Genomic DNA, 19,799 nt, shown 5'->3' on the forward strand with positions numbered 1-19,799 from the left:
TCCTCGTGGAACAACGCGGAACAATCCAGTCGGCCAATTACATGATCGAAGAATCAACGAGGAATAGTTCCTTCACGATATGGAGAAGGCACACGGTTAAACGTTATTCGTTAAACATACAGATCAAACATCGGACACGAAATCTCCTCTCGATTGCTTTTTTTTTCAGAACTATAACTACAAGTTCCGTCCGGACATACACGGTTCGTAAATTGCAGGAAATAATGTTAAGCACCTGAGTCAATACAAGCCGCCGGAAATTTCCTTGAATATTGAGAAAGTTAATTAAATTATCGTTCTCTCTTGACAATTACTGCCAGTTAAAAGTTATTTAGCTATGCTATTTGATAAATGAATTGCACGCATCAGCAATTTAACATTCTTACGCTAACACAAATGAATATTTCTCGCTATGGATGCATTTATTGTAGAAAAATTTTTTTTAGAATAATTTTATTTCGATTGTTTTTCCCCCGAAAAATTAAAGTATCTAAAATTGTTATATTGAGTAAAAGATTAAAAGCATAAACAATTTTTTTAACTGAGCATTATGAAGAAAAAAGCAGAAACGAATAAAATCATATTCATCAATTAATTTCAATTAGACTTTATTTTGACAGAACCCTAGTTCGCCTATTAAATAATTGATATATTTGAAATTGATGGAAGTTATGATTTCTCTTAATCTCTTAATGGAAAAATTAATTAAAAACTTTATCGAAGAATCTGTAGTACAGAGGAAGTGCAACGGAAGACTCACCGCGTATGTAAGATCTTATCTCGTTCAATGAGATATCATCTTCATTCAAGACGGGATCCATCATCAATTATCGAATACCTCAGCGCACCGGTGCTCCAAATGGCACTAAGTTCCATGGATGCCTAGGAGAAGCAAATCACCATTACGGGGCGTTATGGTGCTTCCACCGTTAGGCCTCGCCATGCACCATCAACCGCCGCTACGTCGACTAATATTACGTTTACTGGCGTAAAGCATCTGCCATTACCATCCACCGACTATCGGCTAACCTTGCATAATCTCAATACGGTTATGTATACTGTTAGTCTCGGAGCAGATGTTCGTTCGCGAGAACTATCTCTAAAGTGGTCCGATTACAGATTCGCGAGCAGCGATATCCAAAGGGCGAATTAACGAATTTTGGAGAAATAGCGATTTGGCCAAACACTCTCGGAATTATTTGAAATGTTTTTAAAAGTCTCTTACATACAAGTCTAAGATTTCAAGACTCATGAATAAAACATCGGCTTCATGAGCTCCATTCTTGATTACTGCTCCGCGTACAGTTAGGCCGATCTTAGGGAAACGAAGATAGATTTACGTGTTCTCCAGTTATTAACCTTGCGGTCAAGCGTCATTAGAAGGCACGATGAGGTTGCGCAGCATGGGATTACCTAAGCAATTCTAATTCATACCCCACGTGACCACTATAGTGATTCTAATACCGTGGTACCTTCTAATATCGAAATAATAGATGCGGTTGAGAAGCTGTTACTAAAAAACACATAACAGAAGCGAGGAAGTTCTACATAATTTTCGGAGAATTCTACATAATTGTTTTCACTGCACCAACAGTCGATTAGCAAAACGTACAAATATGTAGCTTTCCCCTTAGGTTTATCTTAGACGTTAATTGAAGATTGATCATCATCCTTTATGTTATATAGAAGGAGGACGGATCGCGCCGATAATTTGCGGGGCATGCCTCGCCAAACTTTCACTCTTACTCACGTGATCTCGTCGCCCTTCTCTCTTTCCGCCAGAATGATCTGCGGCCGTGCAGAGAAATTCTTTGCGGCTGCAATTGCCGTGTCGGCGGCGGCTGCATAACGCACAGGAAATCCCCGCCGCAAACTGGATTCCTGCGACTTATCGATTGGAGAGCGGGGAAAATAACAGCAAAGCATTTCGTCTGTGTCATTGATGCTTTTCGCCTACGGGATTTTCTATTCTCTGCGCCTTCGCAGAAGTAACGCGCGGTAATTATCAACTGCTCTACACGCTCGGCTGGGTTTATGCGTACCCAGCATACCATCGCGTGATGGTGCTTCATGACCGCGCGCTCACGAATCCTTCTACTTTCATCCGTATACGTGTTTCCGGTGTATTAAGACTAAAATAGATAGAAAAGCGAGATGGATGGAATAATCCTGTAAAAAAGAAATCCACAAGAGAGATTGTATATAATCTCGAAACTAGAAAAAAATATCAAAATATCAAATATCGAAGTATCAGATTTCTTTGCATGTTCTGCGAGCATTGCGACAAGCGTATCGTAACGTAAAATATAATGTTCTATGTGTAATAAATCTGAGAAAAATTCCTGTGCATCCTGTGTACGTAATGAATGATCTAATTCAAACAAAAAAGTAAAAAAAAAATTATTTCTTGGTGTCTTTTATGATCAAAATGTTTTTGATTTCAGAAATGCTTTATATACATATTTTTTTTCTGAATCATAATTTAAAAAAATATTAATAAATTGAAATAAAAATTTTTTCTATTAATTAGAAATAAGACAATTTTAATACAATTTACCATACCTACTTGTCACAGCTATGGTATGTGCATGTGTTATAAAAAAAATTATTCTATTAAAAATTAAATATCTTGTTAGAATTTATAAATCTGAAAAGAAATTCATTATGAAAATTGAGATTAATAAGTTTTCATAATCAAATATTAATCCCGTTATATCATAAATTTAGAATAACAGATGATTTTAAAAATTGGAACCGTCACTGTGTTCAGAAGTTTTTTAATATTATATTCAAATTCAATAACTTGTAGAATCACGAAAAAAGTTGACGATGTACTATATTTTGCATAAAACTAACTTTTCCAATATGTTGAGTGTCTTTAATAACACAAGCCATGAGAATTGATTGTCTATTCTTTATAGGCAAAATGTAAAGGAATTTTACACACATGCACACATCTATTATAAAACTAAAATTGAATTAAATTAATTTTTTCTTATTTCCAATATCTTATTTTCATATATCTATCTCCATCTTAATAGAGATAGATATATGAAAATGCAAAATGCAATAATTAACAAAGAATTATAAAACTATAATTTATTTTATAATAATTTGAATATTTAATAGCATTTTTATACAAGTAATCTCATTTTATTCTTTATTTTCTACAACAGAGTTGTAGCGTTTTCGCCATTTTCAATATGTTATAATGCATTACTTGATAGCGAGTTATCCGTCTTTCTCTATTCTTTGCATTTCTCTATTCACTGCATCTGTCAAATGCTTCCTCCCAAATCTTCGAAATTTAAAATTAGGTAAAAGTTTTAAATCACCGTCCCAGTCTCTTAACATTTCGCGTTGCTTTCGATTAAAAAGGTTTGGAATTTCTGTATCAGAATAACACTAAATTATACACTGTTTAAAAATTAATAATAAACAGTGTTGTAGTACTATATTTTACTTATAAAGAGGGAATTTTACATACCGATTCCACAGGTATCAAACTGTGTCTGCTCCTCCTTTTTGGTCATCAATATTACATCTTCTCTACTAGCATGTTGCCTTCCTCTTCTTCCTATAGAACGCTTTATTTCAATTTGCTCCAATTCCTCATCGTTCCTTCCAATATATCTTCAAATAAATGTATATAAAAATATAAGTATATAGATATATATAAATATAATATAAATATAGTAGTACTTATATCTCAATCTCAAATTAACAAATTAATAAAATTTTGTAATTTATTCAAAAGTAAAACTCACTTTATAAGTAAATCCGCTAAATCAAATTCACTCCATTGACATTCGTCTGGAAACATATTTTGTTTAAACCACATTAATTTTTCTCCTACTAATTGATGTTTTATCGTATTCAACAGTTTAGATTTTTGTTTATTTGCTGATCTGTAAAAAATCATATATATCTATGATAAACATATATGTGTATATATATATTTTTTGAAAGCTATTCATATCAATGTAAAATGTTGCTCACTTATGACTCCGTTTAACAATTGCATTTATTTTTCGACTATTCGGATGCAAAATTTTCTTCGTTTTCAAGAGATCTTTTTTTCCCTTTCCTTTTATTCCCGTCTGAAAAGAGACCAGAAAAATAGTGTAGCAGCTTGTTAACCTTACTAAAGTATTTCGAATTTCTTTATAATATTAATTATTATACCATGTCCGTCGTAGTATACTGTTTTCTCACGAAAATTTATAAGAACAATTAAATTTTCAATAATTACACTTTTGTAACCGTATAACACTACTCAACATGTGGTGTTCGACAATCTGACTTTATTGGACTCTATTTTATACGTAGTTTGTGCAGCATGCACATAGAGGCGCCAGCTTACGGTCCCGTATATTGACAAAACCAATACTCCGACACGAATGACAATGACACAGATGTTACTTCGAATAAAGGAAATGGATTACGTTTTTAGTAGAAATTAATGGCGATATAGTTTGACAGTATTGAAATATTGTATTGATGCATATATCAATAAATGTAGATATTGTAGATCATAGTACCGACAGAGAAAAACCTTTTCTAGCTCGAGACAGATTTCTTTCTGAGATGAAAGACTTCTCTCTAATACCGATATACCAAAATATCGGTATCTATGTTATCGATGTTTCAATTCCATAATATCGATATTTTTAAATTATAAGTCGTCCATTCCTAGCTTTTAGGTTATCATACGGAGATCGCCCAGTGATTGGCATTCTAGCGTTTCGGAAATTTTTAAGTTCCTCTCTCGTTTCAACATGACTTACCTGAATCAACCGGATTATGTGCGCTATTTGTGCAACTGCGGCTCTCTAAAGCCTATATCGAAGATATATTTCTGCCGACACTGCTTGATGATACGGTGTGGCTACTGTGTCTGTCACGAGGTGCATTTCTTTAAATATATAAATAAATTTAAATGGAAGGAATTAGAAATATGTTTAGGACGTTTTCCAGCAAAAAACAGTTAACGCAGCATAGAATGATGAATTATTTTATCTTTGGTCATCAATGTAAAATAAAAAAGAATGACTCATTGTGTCATCTGTGAATCTTGCTGGAAAACGCCCTTAATTGAATTGACTCTACAGGCATATTATAACGTGTATAAAGCTCTTATATTTTTTATTAAAAATTGTTTCTTCTTTAGGTTGATTCTCATTACTGTCCAAATTGTATGGAGAATTTGCCCTCATCTGAAGTACGTCTTAAACGAAACAAGTATGTTCACATATGTTAGACTTAACATATTAGAGATATAAAGTTATATGAATTATTATTGAATAATGACATCTTAACAGATGTTTCAATTGCTTCGACTGTCCTTGCTGTTTTCAAACATTATCTACAAGAGCGGGAATAGCACCTACGAGAGCAGCACCAAGTGAGGGAGAGGAAAACAAAGATGTTAAGGCCACTCCCAAAAAAGTTTATTATCTATTCTGTTCATTGTGCCGATGGAGTTCTCGAGACGCAGGGATACCTGATCAATCCGTAGGTAAGAAAAAAACCAGTATTAAGTAATTTTATAATTAAAAACTGAGTAGAAAATTAAAAAAAAAAGAATTTTGTATTTCTGTTTGTAGCAACTGGAGGATGGCCTGAACATGAAAATCCACATGTAACTCGCATTAACGCTCTTATTGACTATCACAAGGTGTTAGCTTCTATAGAGAAACAGCAGTGCGAAAGGAAGAAATTTCATCCAAAACGCTCCTTCATGCCAGCTGTGAGTTTAACGAGAATTAATTATTAGTTCACTCAAACACGTTTTTTTAAATTATTGTTGCTTGCCAATAGCAGACAATGTACAGTTTTACGTCGGCACTGGTTCGCAAACGTATTGGGCGTCCCATAAAACCGCCGATGCAATCTCAATCGTCTGCTCAGCCAACACCATCCATTGCGAGTGAGAAAGTGGATGAATTACCGAGCGACATATTTACAGAGCCTGTGGACATAACTAAAAGTAAGAAAACTTTCAATAGCACAAGCGGCTGCGTCGATTTATAGATTTTATCCTAAACATGTATAATCTTATGTAACAGTTACTACATTGGAACAAAGATTGCAGCATCCAGAGGTACAAGCTGAAAAGATAAACGAATTGCGCCCTCAGCACAGACAGTTTTTGGTTAAAAGATCGCAGCGTTGTAGAGTGTGCGAACATAATGTTAGCAAGTCAGATCTTTGCCCTCAGTCGACGAAATTCAAGATTTTACTAGCTGCATTGTAAGTATTAAGGGATCATTTTTTAATTAGTTATAATATTAATATAATACTATTACTCCTAATAGTAGTACTATTAGTACTAATAGTAATACTATTACTATTAATACATACATACATATATATATATATATATAATATAGAATAATGCAATTTATATTATACTTTTGGACATAAAATAAGCAGAATTGTATTTCTTTTTAGTTATCACATCCCAGAAGTCAAGATTGTTACTTGTGAGCCACTTCAACCAGGAAAATCAAGCGAATTGCTTCTAAAATTCTGCAATCCGACACAACATCAAACTCAAATAACAATATTGCCCTTAGATACTTCGTTAACTACTTCATTTACTGAGGAAAAAGATGTTAAACAAGAGGATACACAAGTAATGTATCAAAATAACCTAGCATAAAATGTAATATATCTTGTTTTATTAACAATTTTGTTAAAATTACAGGGAAGTGAGTCTCCAAATTTATTGCCATCTACTGTACGACAGGCACTCGTAATAGAAGATCCCAAGCCAATAAAAGTTGTACCAAATGCAGATTTGATGATGCCTCATAGTTCGTTGATTCTCCCACCGAGAGATGATGCTGCCGAATATGATGATACGAATGACAATCATAATTTTCAAGACGATCCAAAGTATGTAATGTAAAATTTACATGAAATTATGAAAATTTAAAATGAATTTTATTATACATTTGTTTTAGACTTGTGGTATGGCGAAAAGGAAATAAAGCAGTAATACGTTTGCACGTAACTCCGCATGATATTAGTAAAGATAATGAAGATCCGGTTGAAGTTGTAGTTGGATTTGTTATGCAACATGGATATGTAAATACCATTGCAGCACTGGAGCATAAGTCACCGCAAAAAGTAGATGTAAAAATTAAGTTATACCTCACAGTTGGCCAACTAATCAAAGAAACTTAATTTTTCTCGACTTAATTAAAATAATTGCACATAGAATACTCTGTGAATGAATGCTTTATAGTTTTTAGCTGGTTAAATATCAAGGATAAACTGAAATATTTATACTTCAATGTATTACTTTACTCAAGCTTGATATATATTTATCACAATATATTTATTGATGCTAACCACAAAATATAAGATGCAATGATCTAATTAATCTAATTTTCTATACATTTTTAAGTTTAATATAATTTTTTTTTGCAATATTATCGTATGTATAATTAAAAAAAATATATATATATGTATTGCAAACTGTTGCTTTTAAGGACATAATAAAAAGTATATAAATTATAATTTTAAAAACGTTATCTATATAGAAATTTAAGAAAAAAATGATATAGCACATGTTTCAGAGAAATGCAAATGTTTCTTTTTTTTTTTTAAATATTTATTGAAAGATAATAAACCATATAGAAGGCCATAAGAATAACTTATAGCCTACGTCCACGACGACCTCCCTTCCTACGGGTAGAATCTGATGGAATAGGAGTAACATCTTCAATACGACCGATTTTCATGCTTGAACGAGCTAAAGCGCGCAGAGCAGATTGTGCACCTGGGCCAGGAGTCTTCGTTTTGTTACCTCCCGTAGCTCTCAGTTTGATGTGCAGTGCTGTGATACCCAGTGATTTACATTTCTCTGCAACATCCTGCAAAATAGAAAAATACACTTAATATACAATATTTTTTTATTATATTAAATCCTTTTAATTTACAAATAACATATACCATTGCAAGAACAATGACACAAGTAACAATTTTTCAAATTATGTATAAATTGTGACTGTTTCTTAAAATACCAATCAAGGAAATTTATAAGTTGAATTAATGGGAAAAATGTCAAATAAAAAGATAATTTTTAAGGATCCAACATCATAACACCAAAATTAATATCAGTATTTTTAGATAACTTAAAACAAGCAATTTGTGGTTAGCTATTTTTTCATATTTAATACTCTAATTTAAAAATACAATTATTTTCCTTTTTTTCTAATAATTGCATATTATATACTTTTGACATGTGTCATTTTTCTTACAATAAAAATGTGATATTTTAATGTTTTCTTTTTTATAGAGAAAAAAGTGCATGATACAAGCACATGTTTTCAATTATAAAAAAAGAATTTACTTTTCCACAAACATGAACGCTCCTTAGAATATATGATATGTCATCTAGGTGCTGCCTGGATGTGGATACAAAATTTTTTCAAGTGTAACATTAAATATGTAATATTAATTAGATCAAATAACAGACCTGAGCTGCAAGCATAGCTGCATACGGAGAGGCCTCATCACGATCTGCCTTCACCTTCATACCACCAGTGACTCTAGCAATCGTTTCTCTACAAATACAGATACATGGAATTATATTAAAGATATTGAATTAGTTAATCGTATAGATATTGAATTTATTAATCGTATATCATAATCTAAAGTAGTACAAACCTGCCTGACAAATCGGTAACGTGGACAAATGTATCATTGAAGCTTGCGAAGATGTGAGCCACTCCAAAGACGACCTCTCCCTCGCGAAGTTGCGGTCCGAGAGAAACCTGTACTTCCTCCTTTTGTACCTTACCTCTTTTTGGTGGCATTTCTAAAAAAGTGGATATTTTCAGTTACTCCTCTGCGTAAGCCTATCTATGTTTTATTTATTATATCTATTATAAACATTCTCGACAGATTTTAAGGTTATGTTGCGATGCGTGAAAGTATACTATCAACGTGAATATTCATCCAGCCACATCCATGTGTATTGTTAATTACGAAACGATTTTGCAGTTGCAACTTACGTATAAGTATTTAATTAACAAATCTAACTTAATATTTTTGCTAAAAAAACGTTATTTGTTGTCCAAATACCTGCAAATTTTAACGATTATAACCTCCTCGTCTTGATACGATTCACACAGCAATCGTAAAAAGAACGACGCTTCCACTGCAGTAGCTTTCTTGACTGAAACGCAACTGTTGTGCGCAGGTAATAGGGAATTTAATTGCATCATTAGGTCTGTTCACGTTGCTTGCACACTTTTTGCACTTAGTATCTTCGAGTCTTTCTAAAGCCTCAAATATATATTTATCTCGTTTTAAGTGCACAAATAAATAAAAACTCAATAGAAACTAATTTCACAAACAACTTAAATTCCTCATTGGATGTCTAATTTTACAGACAGGATTTTTGAAAAGTTAAAATTTAACATTAAAAGAATCTTCCTCTAAGTAAATAACTCTTGTATCATTTTCACACAAATACATAATAATATATAGATATTTATTATAATTTTTATTAAAACTTTTTACTTATACAAAATGTTTGTTTACATGAAAAAATATATATATATGTATATATATAAGGTGCATCTTTCATATGTGTGTTTATCTTCTCATATACTTAATTAATCGGAATCACTTAAAATAATGAATTGGTTACGAGATTTCAGCTGCGCACTTTTGCAATTCTGTTAAAAAATTCAGACTCGTTAGACATTTAAATTAATATAATGTATTTTAATGATAAATATTTTTAGACCATTGCTTATACCAGCATAGTAGAAACGTTGTTTTCATTAGATTTTCCTTTGCCACGACTTCCTCTAGGTCCTCTGGATCCTCTACCGCCTCTAGAACCTCTACCCCTTCCTCTAGTCTTAGTCGATGTTAAATTTAAATCTTCATCACTATCATTACTATCAAGTGTTACATTATCTGTTGATAAATAAGATTGCTTAAGATTTGTTCTAGGAATCGTTTGCTGTGGCCTGTCCAGTGCTTCCAGAATCTACAAAAAAATGTATTGATAAAAAATATTACGTACATATGTAAAAAAAAACATGATAAACAAGTATCATTACGTTATGCTTCTCCTCCTGTTCTTCTAAAAGCCTTTTGTTGCGGAAATTTTTAATTTCCTCGCGAATGTCTTCCACTGTCTCAGTATTTTGCGCTTCTACATATTCAATAGTTCTTTTCATTTGGTCTCTAACAAGTAAATTTAGATAAGATACGAGTGTAATTCTCAAATATCAATTTAGAAAATAAATTATTATTAATTACCTTACAATATTTTTAAAGGCATCTATATCGCTTTTATCAACATATCGATTTAAAGCTTCATTTAATGCTGTTACAGTTAATACCGTTAATTTATCCTTATTTTCTTCCATATCGAAATATTTTTTAATCCCTCCTGGCACTGTGCTAGTCCAATCCTGGTCTGCCTACAAAAATAAAAAATTCCACAATCAGACAATAATCTAGCTAAAAAAATATAAAATAAAATTTAATAATTAAAAAACCTATATATATTCTTACATCTCCTTGAAATAATTCTGCAATATCATCCATATCATCAAGAACATCATGAACAATGCCACGTTTTGTTTTGTCTCCACTCCTTAACTTACGAAATAGAATCATATCCATTGGATTAGCAACTTCATCACAGTATTTTTGCGCCAAACTAAAAACATTTACTTGTTAGAGATATTTTTTTGAAAATAAATTATATATATAGTAATTTAAATATTGGGTAATATTAGAATAGTATTTACAAACCTTAATGTATCAAATTGTTCATTATCATCATCATAAAATATTCTTAAACGAATTAAAGGTTGGACTGGTTGATTAGGATATCCTAGAATGAGTTTGATATTACATTATAATTGTTATATAATTTATTATCTATTAAATAAAAATGTGTGTGTGTGTGTGTGTGTATGATATTCAAGAAATATTAAAATTATAAAATGACATACCTGTGAGTTGTTCAGCAACTTTAGGTATGAGCTCATTTTCGATATATTGATCTACATATTGACTCACAGAATCTGCTATTGAGACGCAATCTCCTACTTTAATGTCATGATCATGGAGAATCATATTATCAAAAATATATGGTCGAACGCTTTTTAATTTTAATTCTTTCATCTTGAAATTACTTTTATTAATTTTAAGGAGACCCACATGCTTAGGTTTTGATTCACTCTCACATAAAGAAGTAACAATGGAGCTTCCTATAAAATCAGTTTGATTTATATGAATTTTGAAGAAATAAATTCTAAAAAAGTAACGTTTATGTTATAAATTTACCTGGTTGAGAAATATAGTATCCACCTTCTGTATTGAGTTCTGGGTTAATACGACACTCATGCTCGTGACCCCAAATAACCAAATTAAGGAATTTATGCAGTTTACCTTCTGGTATATAAGCATAATCGCCATGCTTAACGCGATTCTGATGTAAAACAAATATGTTGAAAGTGTCTATGTCCTTCGGACGCAACAATTCCACCTATTTTTACAAGTTATACTAGTAATTATTCTTTTTATGGTTAGATAAAAAAAGAAAAAAATATAATTGAAATAGAAATACCTTCTCATCCCTATATAATCTTGATAATCTTTGATCATTAATGTAACTCAAACCATAAAGGGCAATATGAGTATTATGTTTCTTCAAAACTATGGGAGATACAACTATACGGGAAAGGTCTGTCCATTTTGCAAAGTAATTTATGAGTCCAGTAGCTGACAATACATCCATTGAACCAACAGTACCAAAACCTACCAAATAATAAATAGGATGTAATTTATAGTTAGAGACTTGAAAAAACCAATAGCAACGACATTTACTTGGATCATCATGATTTCCATGGATAGTAAATACTGGCATTGAGACATTCAAATTTGGATCTTCATAATTCACATGTTTTTGAGCACAGTGTCGGAATACCAGTTCTGAATCACTCAAGAACTCCAGCTGGCATTCTCTAAAAATATAAAATGCTTTCTCAACATTTTAAAATATCCCATAATTAAAATGTCAGTTTAAATATTATTTACCTAGTGCCTAAGCAATATTTTCGCAGCAGTTCTACGCATTTGAGTAACGCGGTTTGTGATGGTTTGGTGTCGTGAAACAGGTCACCACCCAACAAAATAAGATCAACCTCCTTGTCTTTGCCATACTTCAATATTTCTTCGAACGTTACGAAACTCTCATCCGATTGTCCTCCTGTCGGGAGAAATAATAACGTTAATTGTAACATCGATCTTCAATTCTGAATATATGCCATTTCACGTTTCTTCTTTTATATCCGGTAATCTATCGAGAAGAATATCGATGCGAAAACAAACCTCTCTTTTTAGTGTAGTCGAAACCAAGATGAATATCTGTGGCTACTAGGATGCTGATAGTATCCTTTGGATCTATGTCCGTACTGGAACCAGAAGACTCCGTCATCTCTCGCGCTTGTTATATCAAATGGCACTTGATAATTAATTAATATTCTAATGTTATTATCTTACGCGCGGCAAAAACACTTGACTCGTGACAATTAGAATGGCGCGAAACATAAGTGATTCTAACGAAACATGGGATGGAGGATGGAGGGGACCCGTTCGTTTTTCTTGCACTCTTTACACTCGGATGTTCTATTGGCTCGAAAACGCTTGTCATGCAACAGATAGCAACATGGTAGCCAATCGATTTACCGTTTTTCCATAAGAGCGAAATAATGGTTGGCCATCGTTGCTCCTGTCATGCAGTAAACGTGTCCATATGTGCAGAAATTATTACATTTATTAACAACAATTTGTGCGTAAAATATAATTACACTCTTAGTAGAAATAAATATCTTTAATTTAAATAATTAAATATTATGGATAAATATTTTATATTACAGTTGAATTTTATGAGATATTTTCACAATCCTGAGTGCTTAATAAATCAACAATAATAAGATCAATTTAAAATCTAAAATTCCAAGGTTGTTTAGAGAAATAATTATGAAAACATATTTAATCGATTGTGCAAAATGCTTCGTTACATTTGTTTTAGGTAAGAAAGAATTCTCAAGAGGCAGCTCACGGCCAAACGTAAATTCGCGCCAATTCGGCGGGAAACGGAGACGGCCGGGGACGGCCGATCTCGCACGACGAAAAGGGAGGGGAGGTAACGCGGCGCCATCTGATGTACCATGGCAATGGCAGTCGCAGCAGGGAGCGCGCAGGAGGTGGTCTGTCATACGCCATATTTGTTGTTGTCTCGTCGATGGGGGTAGGCCAGTCCCGAGGCTCCCGAGTTTTCTCGGACTCGACTCGCTGACGGCAGTCGCGTTAACGGTCGGCGACGATCCCGGGGCTCGTTGCGCTCGCAGGCGGGCTGGTGCGACGGAGGTGTGCGCGTAGTCTCGCCGAGAAAAGAAACGCGGAGGACGAATCTTCTTGCGCGCGCGCGCGGGCGCGTGCGAGGGGCGGGGGTGCGTGTGTGTGTGTGTGTAGGTGCGTGGCGTGTGTATGCGCGCGCGCGCGCGCTCTCCGGCCGACGACGTCCGGAGCCCTTTGGCCGCGGACGGAGAGGAAACATCGATGGGGTGCCTTGACGGGTGCTCAGCTGTCCTGCTCCGTGCCGAGTGCGCCGCCGCGCGTGTGTGCGTGTGCAGCACGCGCGTTTGTGTACTGTCGCCGCTCGCGTCACAGTCACGCTGGTTACGCACGGTGGTCCGCTCGATGGTGCCCCGTTAGCGTCGCGGCGTTACCACTGACGAAAGGGGGTTGCCAGGACGTGCGCTGACCAGCCGCTCATCCTCGAACGCGCTTGGATTTCCCACGGGACTGGAGGTAAGCGAGCCATCAAGATTCGGAGTCGCGGCTCATGCATTTGTGCGTATGTGTGTGGGATGTTGTGTACGCTCGTCTATGTGTGCGCGCGTATTATATGTGTGTATATGGGAAGCCACGAGAATTTTGGTGGTGTAAGAAAGAGAAAGAATGAGAGGGGAAGAGGTAGGCTATCGTGCACGGGGTCGCTCGGGGTCGTTGTACGTTCTTGACGCGGGGTCTGTTGACCCTGGCCAAGGTCCTCGCGGTTCATGGCTACGCTGCCGATGCCGTCGTCTACGCGCGGCGACTCCTCTCGTGTCCCCCCCCCCCCCCCCCTCCGGCCTCGGATCGAGACGCGTGCGGAACACACGTCGTCGCTCGCCTTAACCTAGTCCAACGACTCGTCGCTTGACTAACTCGCCGCGAGCTGAACAATCCGGCCGCGTCTCTCCCTCCCTTCCCTCTCTTCCCTCCCCCTCCCCGCCGCGACTTCTTTCTCGCGCCGACGAAACCGAGACTCGTGCTGATTCCGCGCGACGCGCGCGGAACGAGACGCCCCGCGTGTGTCGCGGCTGGAAAAATCAATACCCGCGTCTGTGAGGTAACGCGAATCAGCTGTTCCCGTTTTACTCGGAGGATGCCCGCGGGACGCTCCAACATTTACGACATTCGGGCGACGACGGAAAAAAAAAAAAAAGAAAAACTTGTTGATCGCGCTATTCTTTGACCTTACGCCCCGAGCTGTATCGTCGTCCCGTTACCGAGCGCGTAACGAGCTGCTGGCCCTTTTGCATTCTTGAGTCTCGTCCAGATGGAATCGCCGACCGCGAAAACACAGAGCAGGTCCGCCTGTTACGCGAGTTCGCGAGCTTCGCGGATTCGTATATAACGACTTGTTGATTTCCGCTATCTTATTCCGATTGTATTTCGGTCAAATGTAACGAACTATCGTTGACCCCGCGGGCCTTTTGTTTTTTTTTGAGCTTTGTCCAGATAGGACCGCCGAGCCGTCGTCCGTTGCGCAAAACCTCGCGGACTGAAAATTATGGCTTGTTGATTTCCGCGATCTGATCCCGATTATATTTTTTACACGAATACGACGGACGATTGTTGACATTGTTGGCCTCTTGTGTTCCGAGCTGAAAGAGACTGGCCGCGATCTTTGATCAGATTGTAAATTATTTGCAACTTGATGATTTCCAGTGTTCTGTTGTATTTCGGCCAAATATAACGGACGATCGTTGACATTGATTTTTTACGTTGCGATCTTTTCAAATTTATCATTTGTTTCGTGTTCAAGTATTATATTTGAAAATTGCCTCGAGATTTTCAAGTATTTCGAGAGTTGTATTCAATTTACATTCGTATTTGGTCTGGTGGAATATAAAATACATTTTGTTTTTCCAGAGTATTTCATATGTTTTTTTTTTTTTCGTTGCTGAAAATATACATAGTAGTGTACTTTACAATCGGAATAAACCTCCCTCCACTCTCACCCCTCGTGATCTATTAGATAATATTGGAGCAACGTTTCCCGAACTAATTCGGCGGGCTGTCGAGAGGAGGAAGCCACTCGAGAAAATAATAAAGCGTTTCATCTCTGAAATAATGTTCGACTCACGATGGGGGAAAGCATTTCAACGTTTTCTACGGCGAACCTCACAGTTTGATGGGGGGCACGTTGCGTGTGTATGCGTGAGCGATATTGATAACGGAGGGTCGCAATAAAGAAATTGACGTGGTCTTTCTGTTCACAGGTCTTCGGGTCCACGCGGCGGCTGTGAAGTCTACGCCGCCACGCGATCAGACACGCGGATAAGAGACTCGACGTGGCGGGGGGCACGGTGGCAGGTAACCACCGTCGAGGACGCGCTCGTAATTTCGCGTGTGCTGATTCGCACGGCAATTAAAACTGGCGGGCAACCTGGCTCGGTCCTCCGGCAGCGGTGGCGGTGGCGGCGGTGGTGGCGGTCGGACCGGCGGCAGCAGATCTGGTGGTAATGGTAACAGCGGTGCCGCTGGTGGCGGCGGCGGTGGCAGCGGCAGCGGCGGCGGCGGCGGCGGCGGCGGTGGTGGCGGCGGAAGTGGTGGTGGTGCGAGAAACGCGGGGACAGCCGCCGCTGAACCCGGAATCGTCGCGGATGAGGCCGCCGGACCTGCCGGTGGCCACCTAATCGAATGGGAGGAAAACGATCGCTTTTCCTTCGACGACTCCGACCGCTTCGAGGAGGACTCCCTGTGCAGCTTCAGCAGCGAACCCGAGTCGCTCTGTAATAACTGGCGAGGATGGAGACGACTCCCGCCGACGTTCGGGTTGTCCAAGAAGTCCTGCGAGGGTGAGTTCTTCTCCCTCTTGTCTTTTCTGTCGTATTAAATGGAAAATTTGTATTCGATGTGTTTGAACGATTTTGGGAAAAGATTAATAAAAATTGTTAAGATTAGAAAGGCACAATGGAGAGTGGCTTCTTAAGATTAATTAATTTTTAATTATGAATCTCGTGTTCTTTCAATTCTTTTAATTTCAAACTGAAATACAGATTTTTCTTATAGTATGGCAGTGAATGCTGATTGTTCAACTCAATGCTAAAATTTAACTGCTTATAAATTGCAATCCGAAATTTGAAATTAGTTTCTAATTTAGTTTATCCAATTGTGTGATAGAAGTTGATGGGGTATAACGCTGCGAAAAGTTTACCACATTTTCAAGCAAAGTTCAAAATGAGATCAAACGGTTTTTTAAATAATTTTTATTAGTTATGATTATGCCTTTGAAGACAAACTAAAAAATACACACTTATTGTCCATATATTTTTCTTCTGTGCGTACACATGCGGCGGACAATCCATGTCTTGCACGGCGAATGCCGGGAAAAGGTAGCGAAGTTTCGTCTTCTCTTCTCGTAGCCGCGATTGACTTCTGTTTTCTTTTTCTCCTCGGCCCTCGCTCCATGGTGGAACGATCAAGGCCGAGAATAAGACCAAAACCGAAACGAGAAAGGGAACGCGCGAGGGAGAGAGTAAACGAAAGTTATTGCTCGCTCTCGTTGGAGCGCGCAGTCACCCAATTCTCTGCCTCGAGATTTCGTTGCACGATCTGCATCGACAGAGGATATAATCCTGATGGATGCGAACGCGTCCTTGCGACTGAGCCCGGGATTGGATTTAGCTATTGGACGGTTTTATCGCGACGGTTATATCTGCGTGTCGATAAATCTCTCTCTGGTCTCTCGAATTCGCGGATCTTTCTCATTACAGGGCTTTCGTATCACGTATCAAGTTCGTTTACGTCGAATGAATGAATGCAATAAGATCGGCACGTTACAGTGAAAGTGTTCGATCCACTTTCTCGTTCTCGCAACGGTTGTACGCGATGGAAAGCGAGCGCACTTGCATTCGTACCTTACTGAGTGATTTATTAGTTCCGATTATAAACGTTTTTAATACATATGAATATGCAAATCATCATGATTGTTATGCACAAGAGAAAAACACCCGCATTACATGAAAACTATGAATAATTGTAGTCACATGATCGTAATATTACAATATTACATAATTACATAGTTATATAGTTTCTCTGATATTTCAGAAAATTAGATGGATACGCTATCTAATAAAAAAAAATAGGTTACTTACTCTAAAGAAACTGTTGGAGCTGCTTCTTACTGAAAATGTTTAAAACATAGTTTTGTTATTAATATGCAAAGATATCGAGCGATGTGTGGTTAGCGAAAATCCCTCCTCCTATTACTATCTTATACTTCCACTTTTCCCAGTATGGGAGCTTGAAATATCAGTCGCATGCGTGTAATATCATCGTTTGGATTTCAATTAGATTAATGCACGATGAAGCTCAAGGTGGAATTTACAGTAGTCCGCTCTCTCCGTGATCTAACTGAGAATCGTGACGATAGCAACAGCAAGAGCTACCTTCCTTCCCTTCCCTCGGAACCTCTTCTTCCCGGCTCCTCTCGTTTTGAGAGACAACACAGTATTGAAGTACAAATGGAAGTTAACGAGACTTGGAATATTGTCCGTACGAAAGGGGCTAAAATTTGCGGTTGCGAGTGCGCGGCATTACACGATAAGATAGTAAGAGCCGACCGCGATGAATAGACGAGCGATTATTTCAACAGAGATTTGTTACGCTACGTTTGTGCGTCATCGTTACGGCCTGATAAAGAGAAAAGAGTATACACGTACGCGGTATTCCACTACTGCCACATAGCTTCCGGAATTATCATTCGTCTATTGCATCTTTCCTGTTACATTGTCTTTTGCGAAAGGAAAACATTGCGTGATGAAGATCTGTCGCGATACGGATTTCAATTTTCTACGCAAATAAACAATTTATATTAAAGCTAAGTTTGTAAATTTTATTGAGAGGACATTTCAGGTAGGCGCGCGAAACGTTTAGAAAATATATTTGTGAACAATGAAGCTAGCCGTTACATAGTTGCATTTTGATTATACAAGGTGAAGCTTTAGGTCGGGAATCGATAGGTCAAGAGGAACGGAATTAACTGTCTACCGTATTTCCTGCATTCATAATGATGAAAACGATTAACTTTCGATCGGCGAAACGAAATCACTGCCGATATTTTGCATATACAAATATTTTATACGCGCGGGACAGTTTTTTTTTTTTTAATTTAAATTTTATGCAAAACAAGAGTACATCGTTGAAAATACTATACTTTTGCCGCGAACCACAGACAGCGCGCGTGAGATGACTACGAAATATTTCAGATCCGCGTGTTTTTTTTTCCCTCCCTCAGCAATACCGTATACGCTAGTTTTTCATAGAAAGTGGAATTACCCGCGGATATACAATCATGCAAATTACCTTGCACAGTTTGCAAACGGTTTTCGCAGTTTGTGTGTGGATTGAATGCATTAATGCAATTTTAACTTTCTCACACGAGAGCGTACCGAGCTCGACGTTCGTTCCCTTCGAGGATAAATGCAAATCTCTGCTGCTCTTTTCTACATTTCCCAGAGCACTGAAATTGTCGAACTACGTGGAAAGCGTGGGCGACATTTCAAGAGGACTGCTTTCGCGTTTATTCATTTTTTTGGGTCGTTGTACGAAGCTTCTTTTATGCACGTCACATTTTGCAAAAACGCGCTAATGTTGACGATTAAAACTTTTCATACGACGGCTGCTTGTTCCTGTTCTTGTCCATATTCCCGGTGGAAAATCATGGTCTCGTAGCTTTATTAAGATTTAAACAGGGAAGTTTAATAAAGACGGAAGACACGATATTGAGAACTTTCAGTAGAACTTTCCGTTCCTCGTCTTTAAAGTGGCGAACACTTTTCAGGAGAAGGGATGAGTACGACGTTTGCAAATAAGAGAGATATTTCTCGAGGATCCTTTAAAAAGGATAAATTAATGACATTTGCACATACACATACGAAGCTTGCACATGTAAACTAAGAAAAAAAAAAGTTGTTAATTTGACTAAATTTTTCAACTTGATTAAATTTCTCCAATTCAATTATTTATGTGTTTTAATCAAATATACGAATTAGTTAAATTGAAGTTCAAGTGTTTTATTTATTTAAGTTAAATGCATGAATAACTGAACTGGAGAAATTTAATCAAGTTGAAAAATTTAGTCAAATTAACAACATTTTTTTTTCTCAGTACGTGTATGCGCGTGTAACTTACGTCCGTTGTTTCACAAGGTAACGTCTTAAGCAATTATATAACAGCATTTTATAATTTCCCCTATCTAATGAATGCCGCGAATTACATTTCAAGTTATTTCGCGTGTCGATCTTTCCGCCATCGACTCTGATGTGTTTGCGCGAATCCGTGCGTGCATGCATCGTGTGCATCTTTTCGTTATCGTGTCAAGGATGAAGGTCTCGCGAGCGAGACACTCGCCCGTTTGCCTCGGCGTTAATCTTGCTTCTATCGGCAATTACCGACTTCGCGAATTAAGTAGATCG

The 19,799-nt window shown here is 37.0% G+C and overlaps 6 protein-coding genes across 11 annotated transcripts in view; 2 read left to right on the forward strand and 4 right to left on the reverse strand.

Annotated features, from left to right (window-relative positions):
• The window catches only part of LOC114254309 (mucin-12), a 50,423-nt gene extending 48,350 nt beyond the window's left edge, over positions 1 to 2,073 (reverse strand). Inside the window, exons 1-2 of the mRNA XM_036291380.1 lie at positions 1,751 to 2,073; positions 761 to 882 (exon numbers count right to left, since the gene is read on the reverse strand). The gene's annotated coding sequence lies outside the window, so the exon portion shown is untranslated. The remainder of the gene's footprint in view (positions 1 to 760; positions 883 to 1,750) is intronic.
• LOC105828917 (dynactin subunit 4) overlaps positions 1 to 7,527 on the forward strand; it is a 33,009-nt gene extending 25,482 nt beyond the window's left edge. The window contains exons 2-10 of one of the 3 annotated variants that reach the window (XM_036291381.1): positions 4,697 to 4,907; positions 5,171 to 5,241; positions 5,322 to 5,518; positions 5,607 to 5,749; positions 5,821 to 5,989; positions 6,069 to 6,252; positions 6,454 to 6,637; positions 6,710 to 6,900; positions 6,969 to 7,191. In XM_036291381.1, coding sequence (XP_036147274.1) covers positions 4,779 to 4,907; positions 5,171 to 5,241; positions 5,322 to 5,518; positions 5,607 to 5,749; positions 5,821 to 5,989; positions 6,069 to 6,252; positions 6,454 to 6,637; positions 6,710 to 6,900; positions 6,969 to 7,191 — 1,491 coding nt within the window. In that variant the 5' untranslated portion in view covers positions 4,697 to 4,778. Of the gene's footprint in view, positions 1 to 4,696; positions 4,908 to 5,170; positions 5,242 to 5,321; positions 5,519 to 5,606; positions 5,750 to 5,820; positions 5,990 to 6,068; positions 6,253 to 6,453; positions 6,638 to 6,709; positions 6,901 to 6,968 lie in introns of those variants that run through there. The other 2 variants (XM_012667492.3, XM_012667493.3) reach the window with 2 other exon arrangements.
• LOC105828918 (translation machinery-associated protein 16) lies at positions 3,085 to 4,363 on the reverse strand. Of its 2 annotated transcripts, XM_012667494.3 has the most exons (5): positions 4,186 to 4,363; positions 4,000 to 4,100; positions 3,768 to 3,908; positions 3,488 to 3,633; positions 3,085 to 3,389 (listed from the first exon to the last, which is right to left on the reverse strand). In XM_012667494.3, exons 1-5 carry the CDS (start codon positions 4,186 to 4,188, stop codon positions 3,232 to 3,234), a joined length of 549 nt encoding a protein of 182 aa, XP_012522948.1. In that variant the 5' UTR covers positions 4,189 to 4,363; the 3' UTR covers positions 3,085 to 3,231. The 2 variants fall into 2 exon arrangements, with proteins under 2 accessions (XP_012522948.1, XP_012522950.1); XM_012667496.3 differs by lacking the exon at positions 4,186 to 4,363 and having other exon boundaries at positions 3,768 to 3,928; positions 4,000 to 4,057.
• A 72-nt stretch (positions 7,528 to 7,599) lies between the features above and the next one.
• Positions 7,600 to 9,255, reverse strand: LOC105828920 (40S ribosomal protein S14a). The gene is made up of 4 exons (XM_012667497.3): positions 9,097 to 9,255; positions 8,680 to 8,830; positions 8,489 to 8,576; positions 7,600 to 7,883 (listed from the first exon to the last, which is right to left on the reverse strand). The coding sequence occupies exons 2-4, from the start codon at positions 8,826 to 8,828 to the stop codon at positions 7,665 to 7,667; spliced, it is 456 nt and encodes a 151-aa protein (XP_012522951.1). The 5' UTR covers positions 8,829 to 8,830; positions 9,097 to 9,255; the 3' UTR covers positions 7,600 to 7,664.
• Positions 9,256 to 9,499: 244 nt separating this feature from the next.
• LOC105828916 (double-strand break repair protein MRE11) lies at positions 9,500 to 12,632 on the reverse strand. 3 transcript variants are annotated; one of them, XM_012667490.3, is made up of 12 exons: positions 12,376 to 12,630; positions 12,082 to 12,253; positions 11,872 to 12,008; positions 11,612 to 11,802; positions 11,329 to 11,530; positions 10,995 to 11,252; positions 10,792 to 10,873; positions 10,549 to 10,696; positions 10,291 to 10,454; positions 10,089 to 10,215; positions 9,779 to 10,015; positions 9,500 to 9,695 (listed from the first exon to the last, which is right to left on the reverse strand). In XM_012667490.3, exons 1-12 carry the CDS (start codon positions 12,479 to 12,481, stop codon positions 9,633 to 9,635), a joined length of 1,887 nt encoding a protein of 628 aa, XP_012522944.1. In that variant the 5' UTR covers positions 12,482 to 12,630; the 3' UTR covers positions 9,500 to 9,632. The 3 variants fall into 3 exon arrangements, with proteins under 3 accessions (XP_012522944.1, XP_028046147.1, XP_012522945.1); XM_028190346.2 differs by having other exon boundaries at positions 11,612 to 12,008; positions 12,376 to 12,632; XM_012667491.2 differs by lacking the exon at positions 12,376 to 12,630 and having other exon boundaries at positions 11,872 to 12,024; positions 12,082 to 12,200.
• A 3,107-nt stretch (positions 12,633 to 15,739) lies between these two features.
• The window catches only part of LOC105840814 (zinc finger SWIM domain-containing protein 8), a gene marked incomplete at its 5' end in the record, with an annotated part of 48,612 nt that continues 44,552 nt past the window's right edge, over positions 15,740 to 19,799 (forward strand). The window contains one exon of the mRNA XM_036291383.1: positions 15,740 to 16,178. Within this exon, the coding sequence (XP_036147276.1) occupies positions 15,740 to 16,178 (439 nt within the window). The remainder of the gene's footprint in view (positions 16,179 to 19,799) is intronic.

This window comes from Monomorium pharaonis, chromosome 8 (assembly GCF_013373865.1).
Source record: "Monomorium pharaonis isolate MP-MQ-018 chromosome 8, ASM1337386v2, whole genome shotgun sequence".
NCBI classification, from domain to species: Eukaryota; Metazoa; Arthropoda; class Insecta; order Hymenoptera; family Formicidae; genus Monomorium; species Monomorium pharaonis.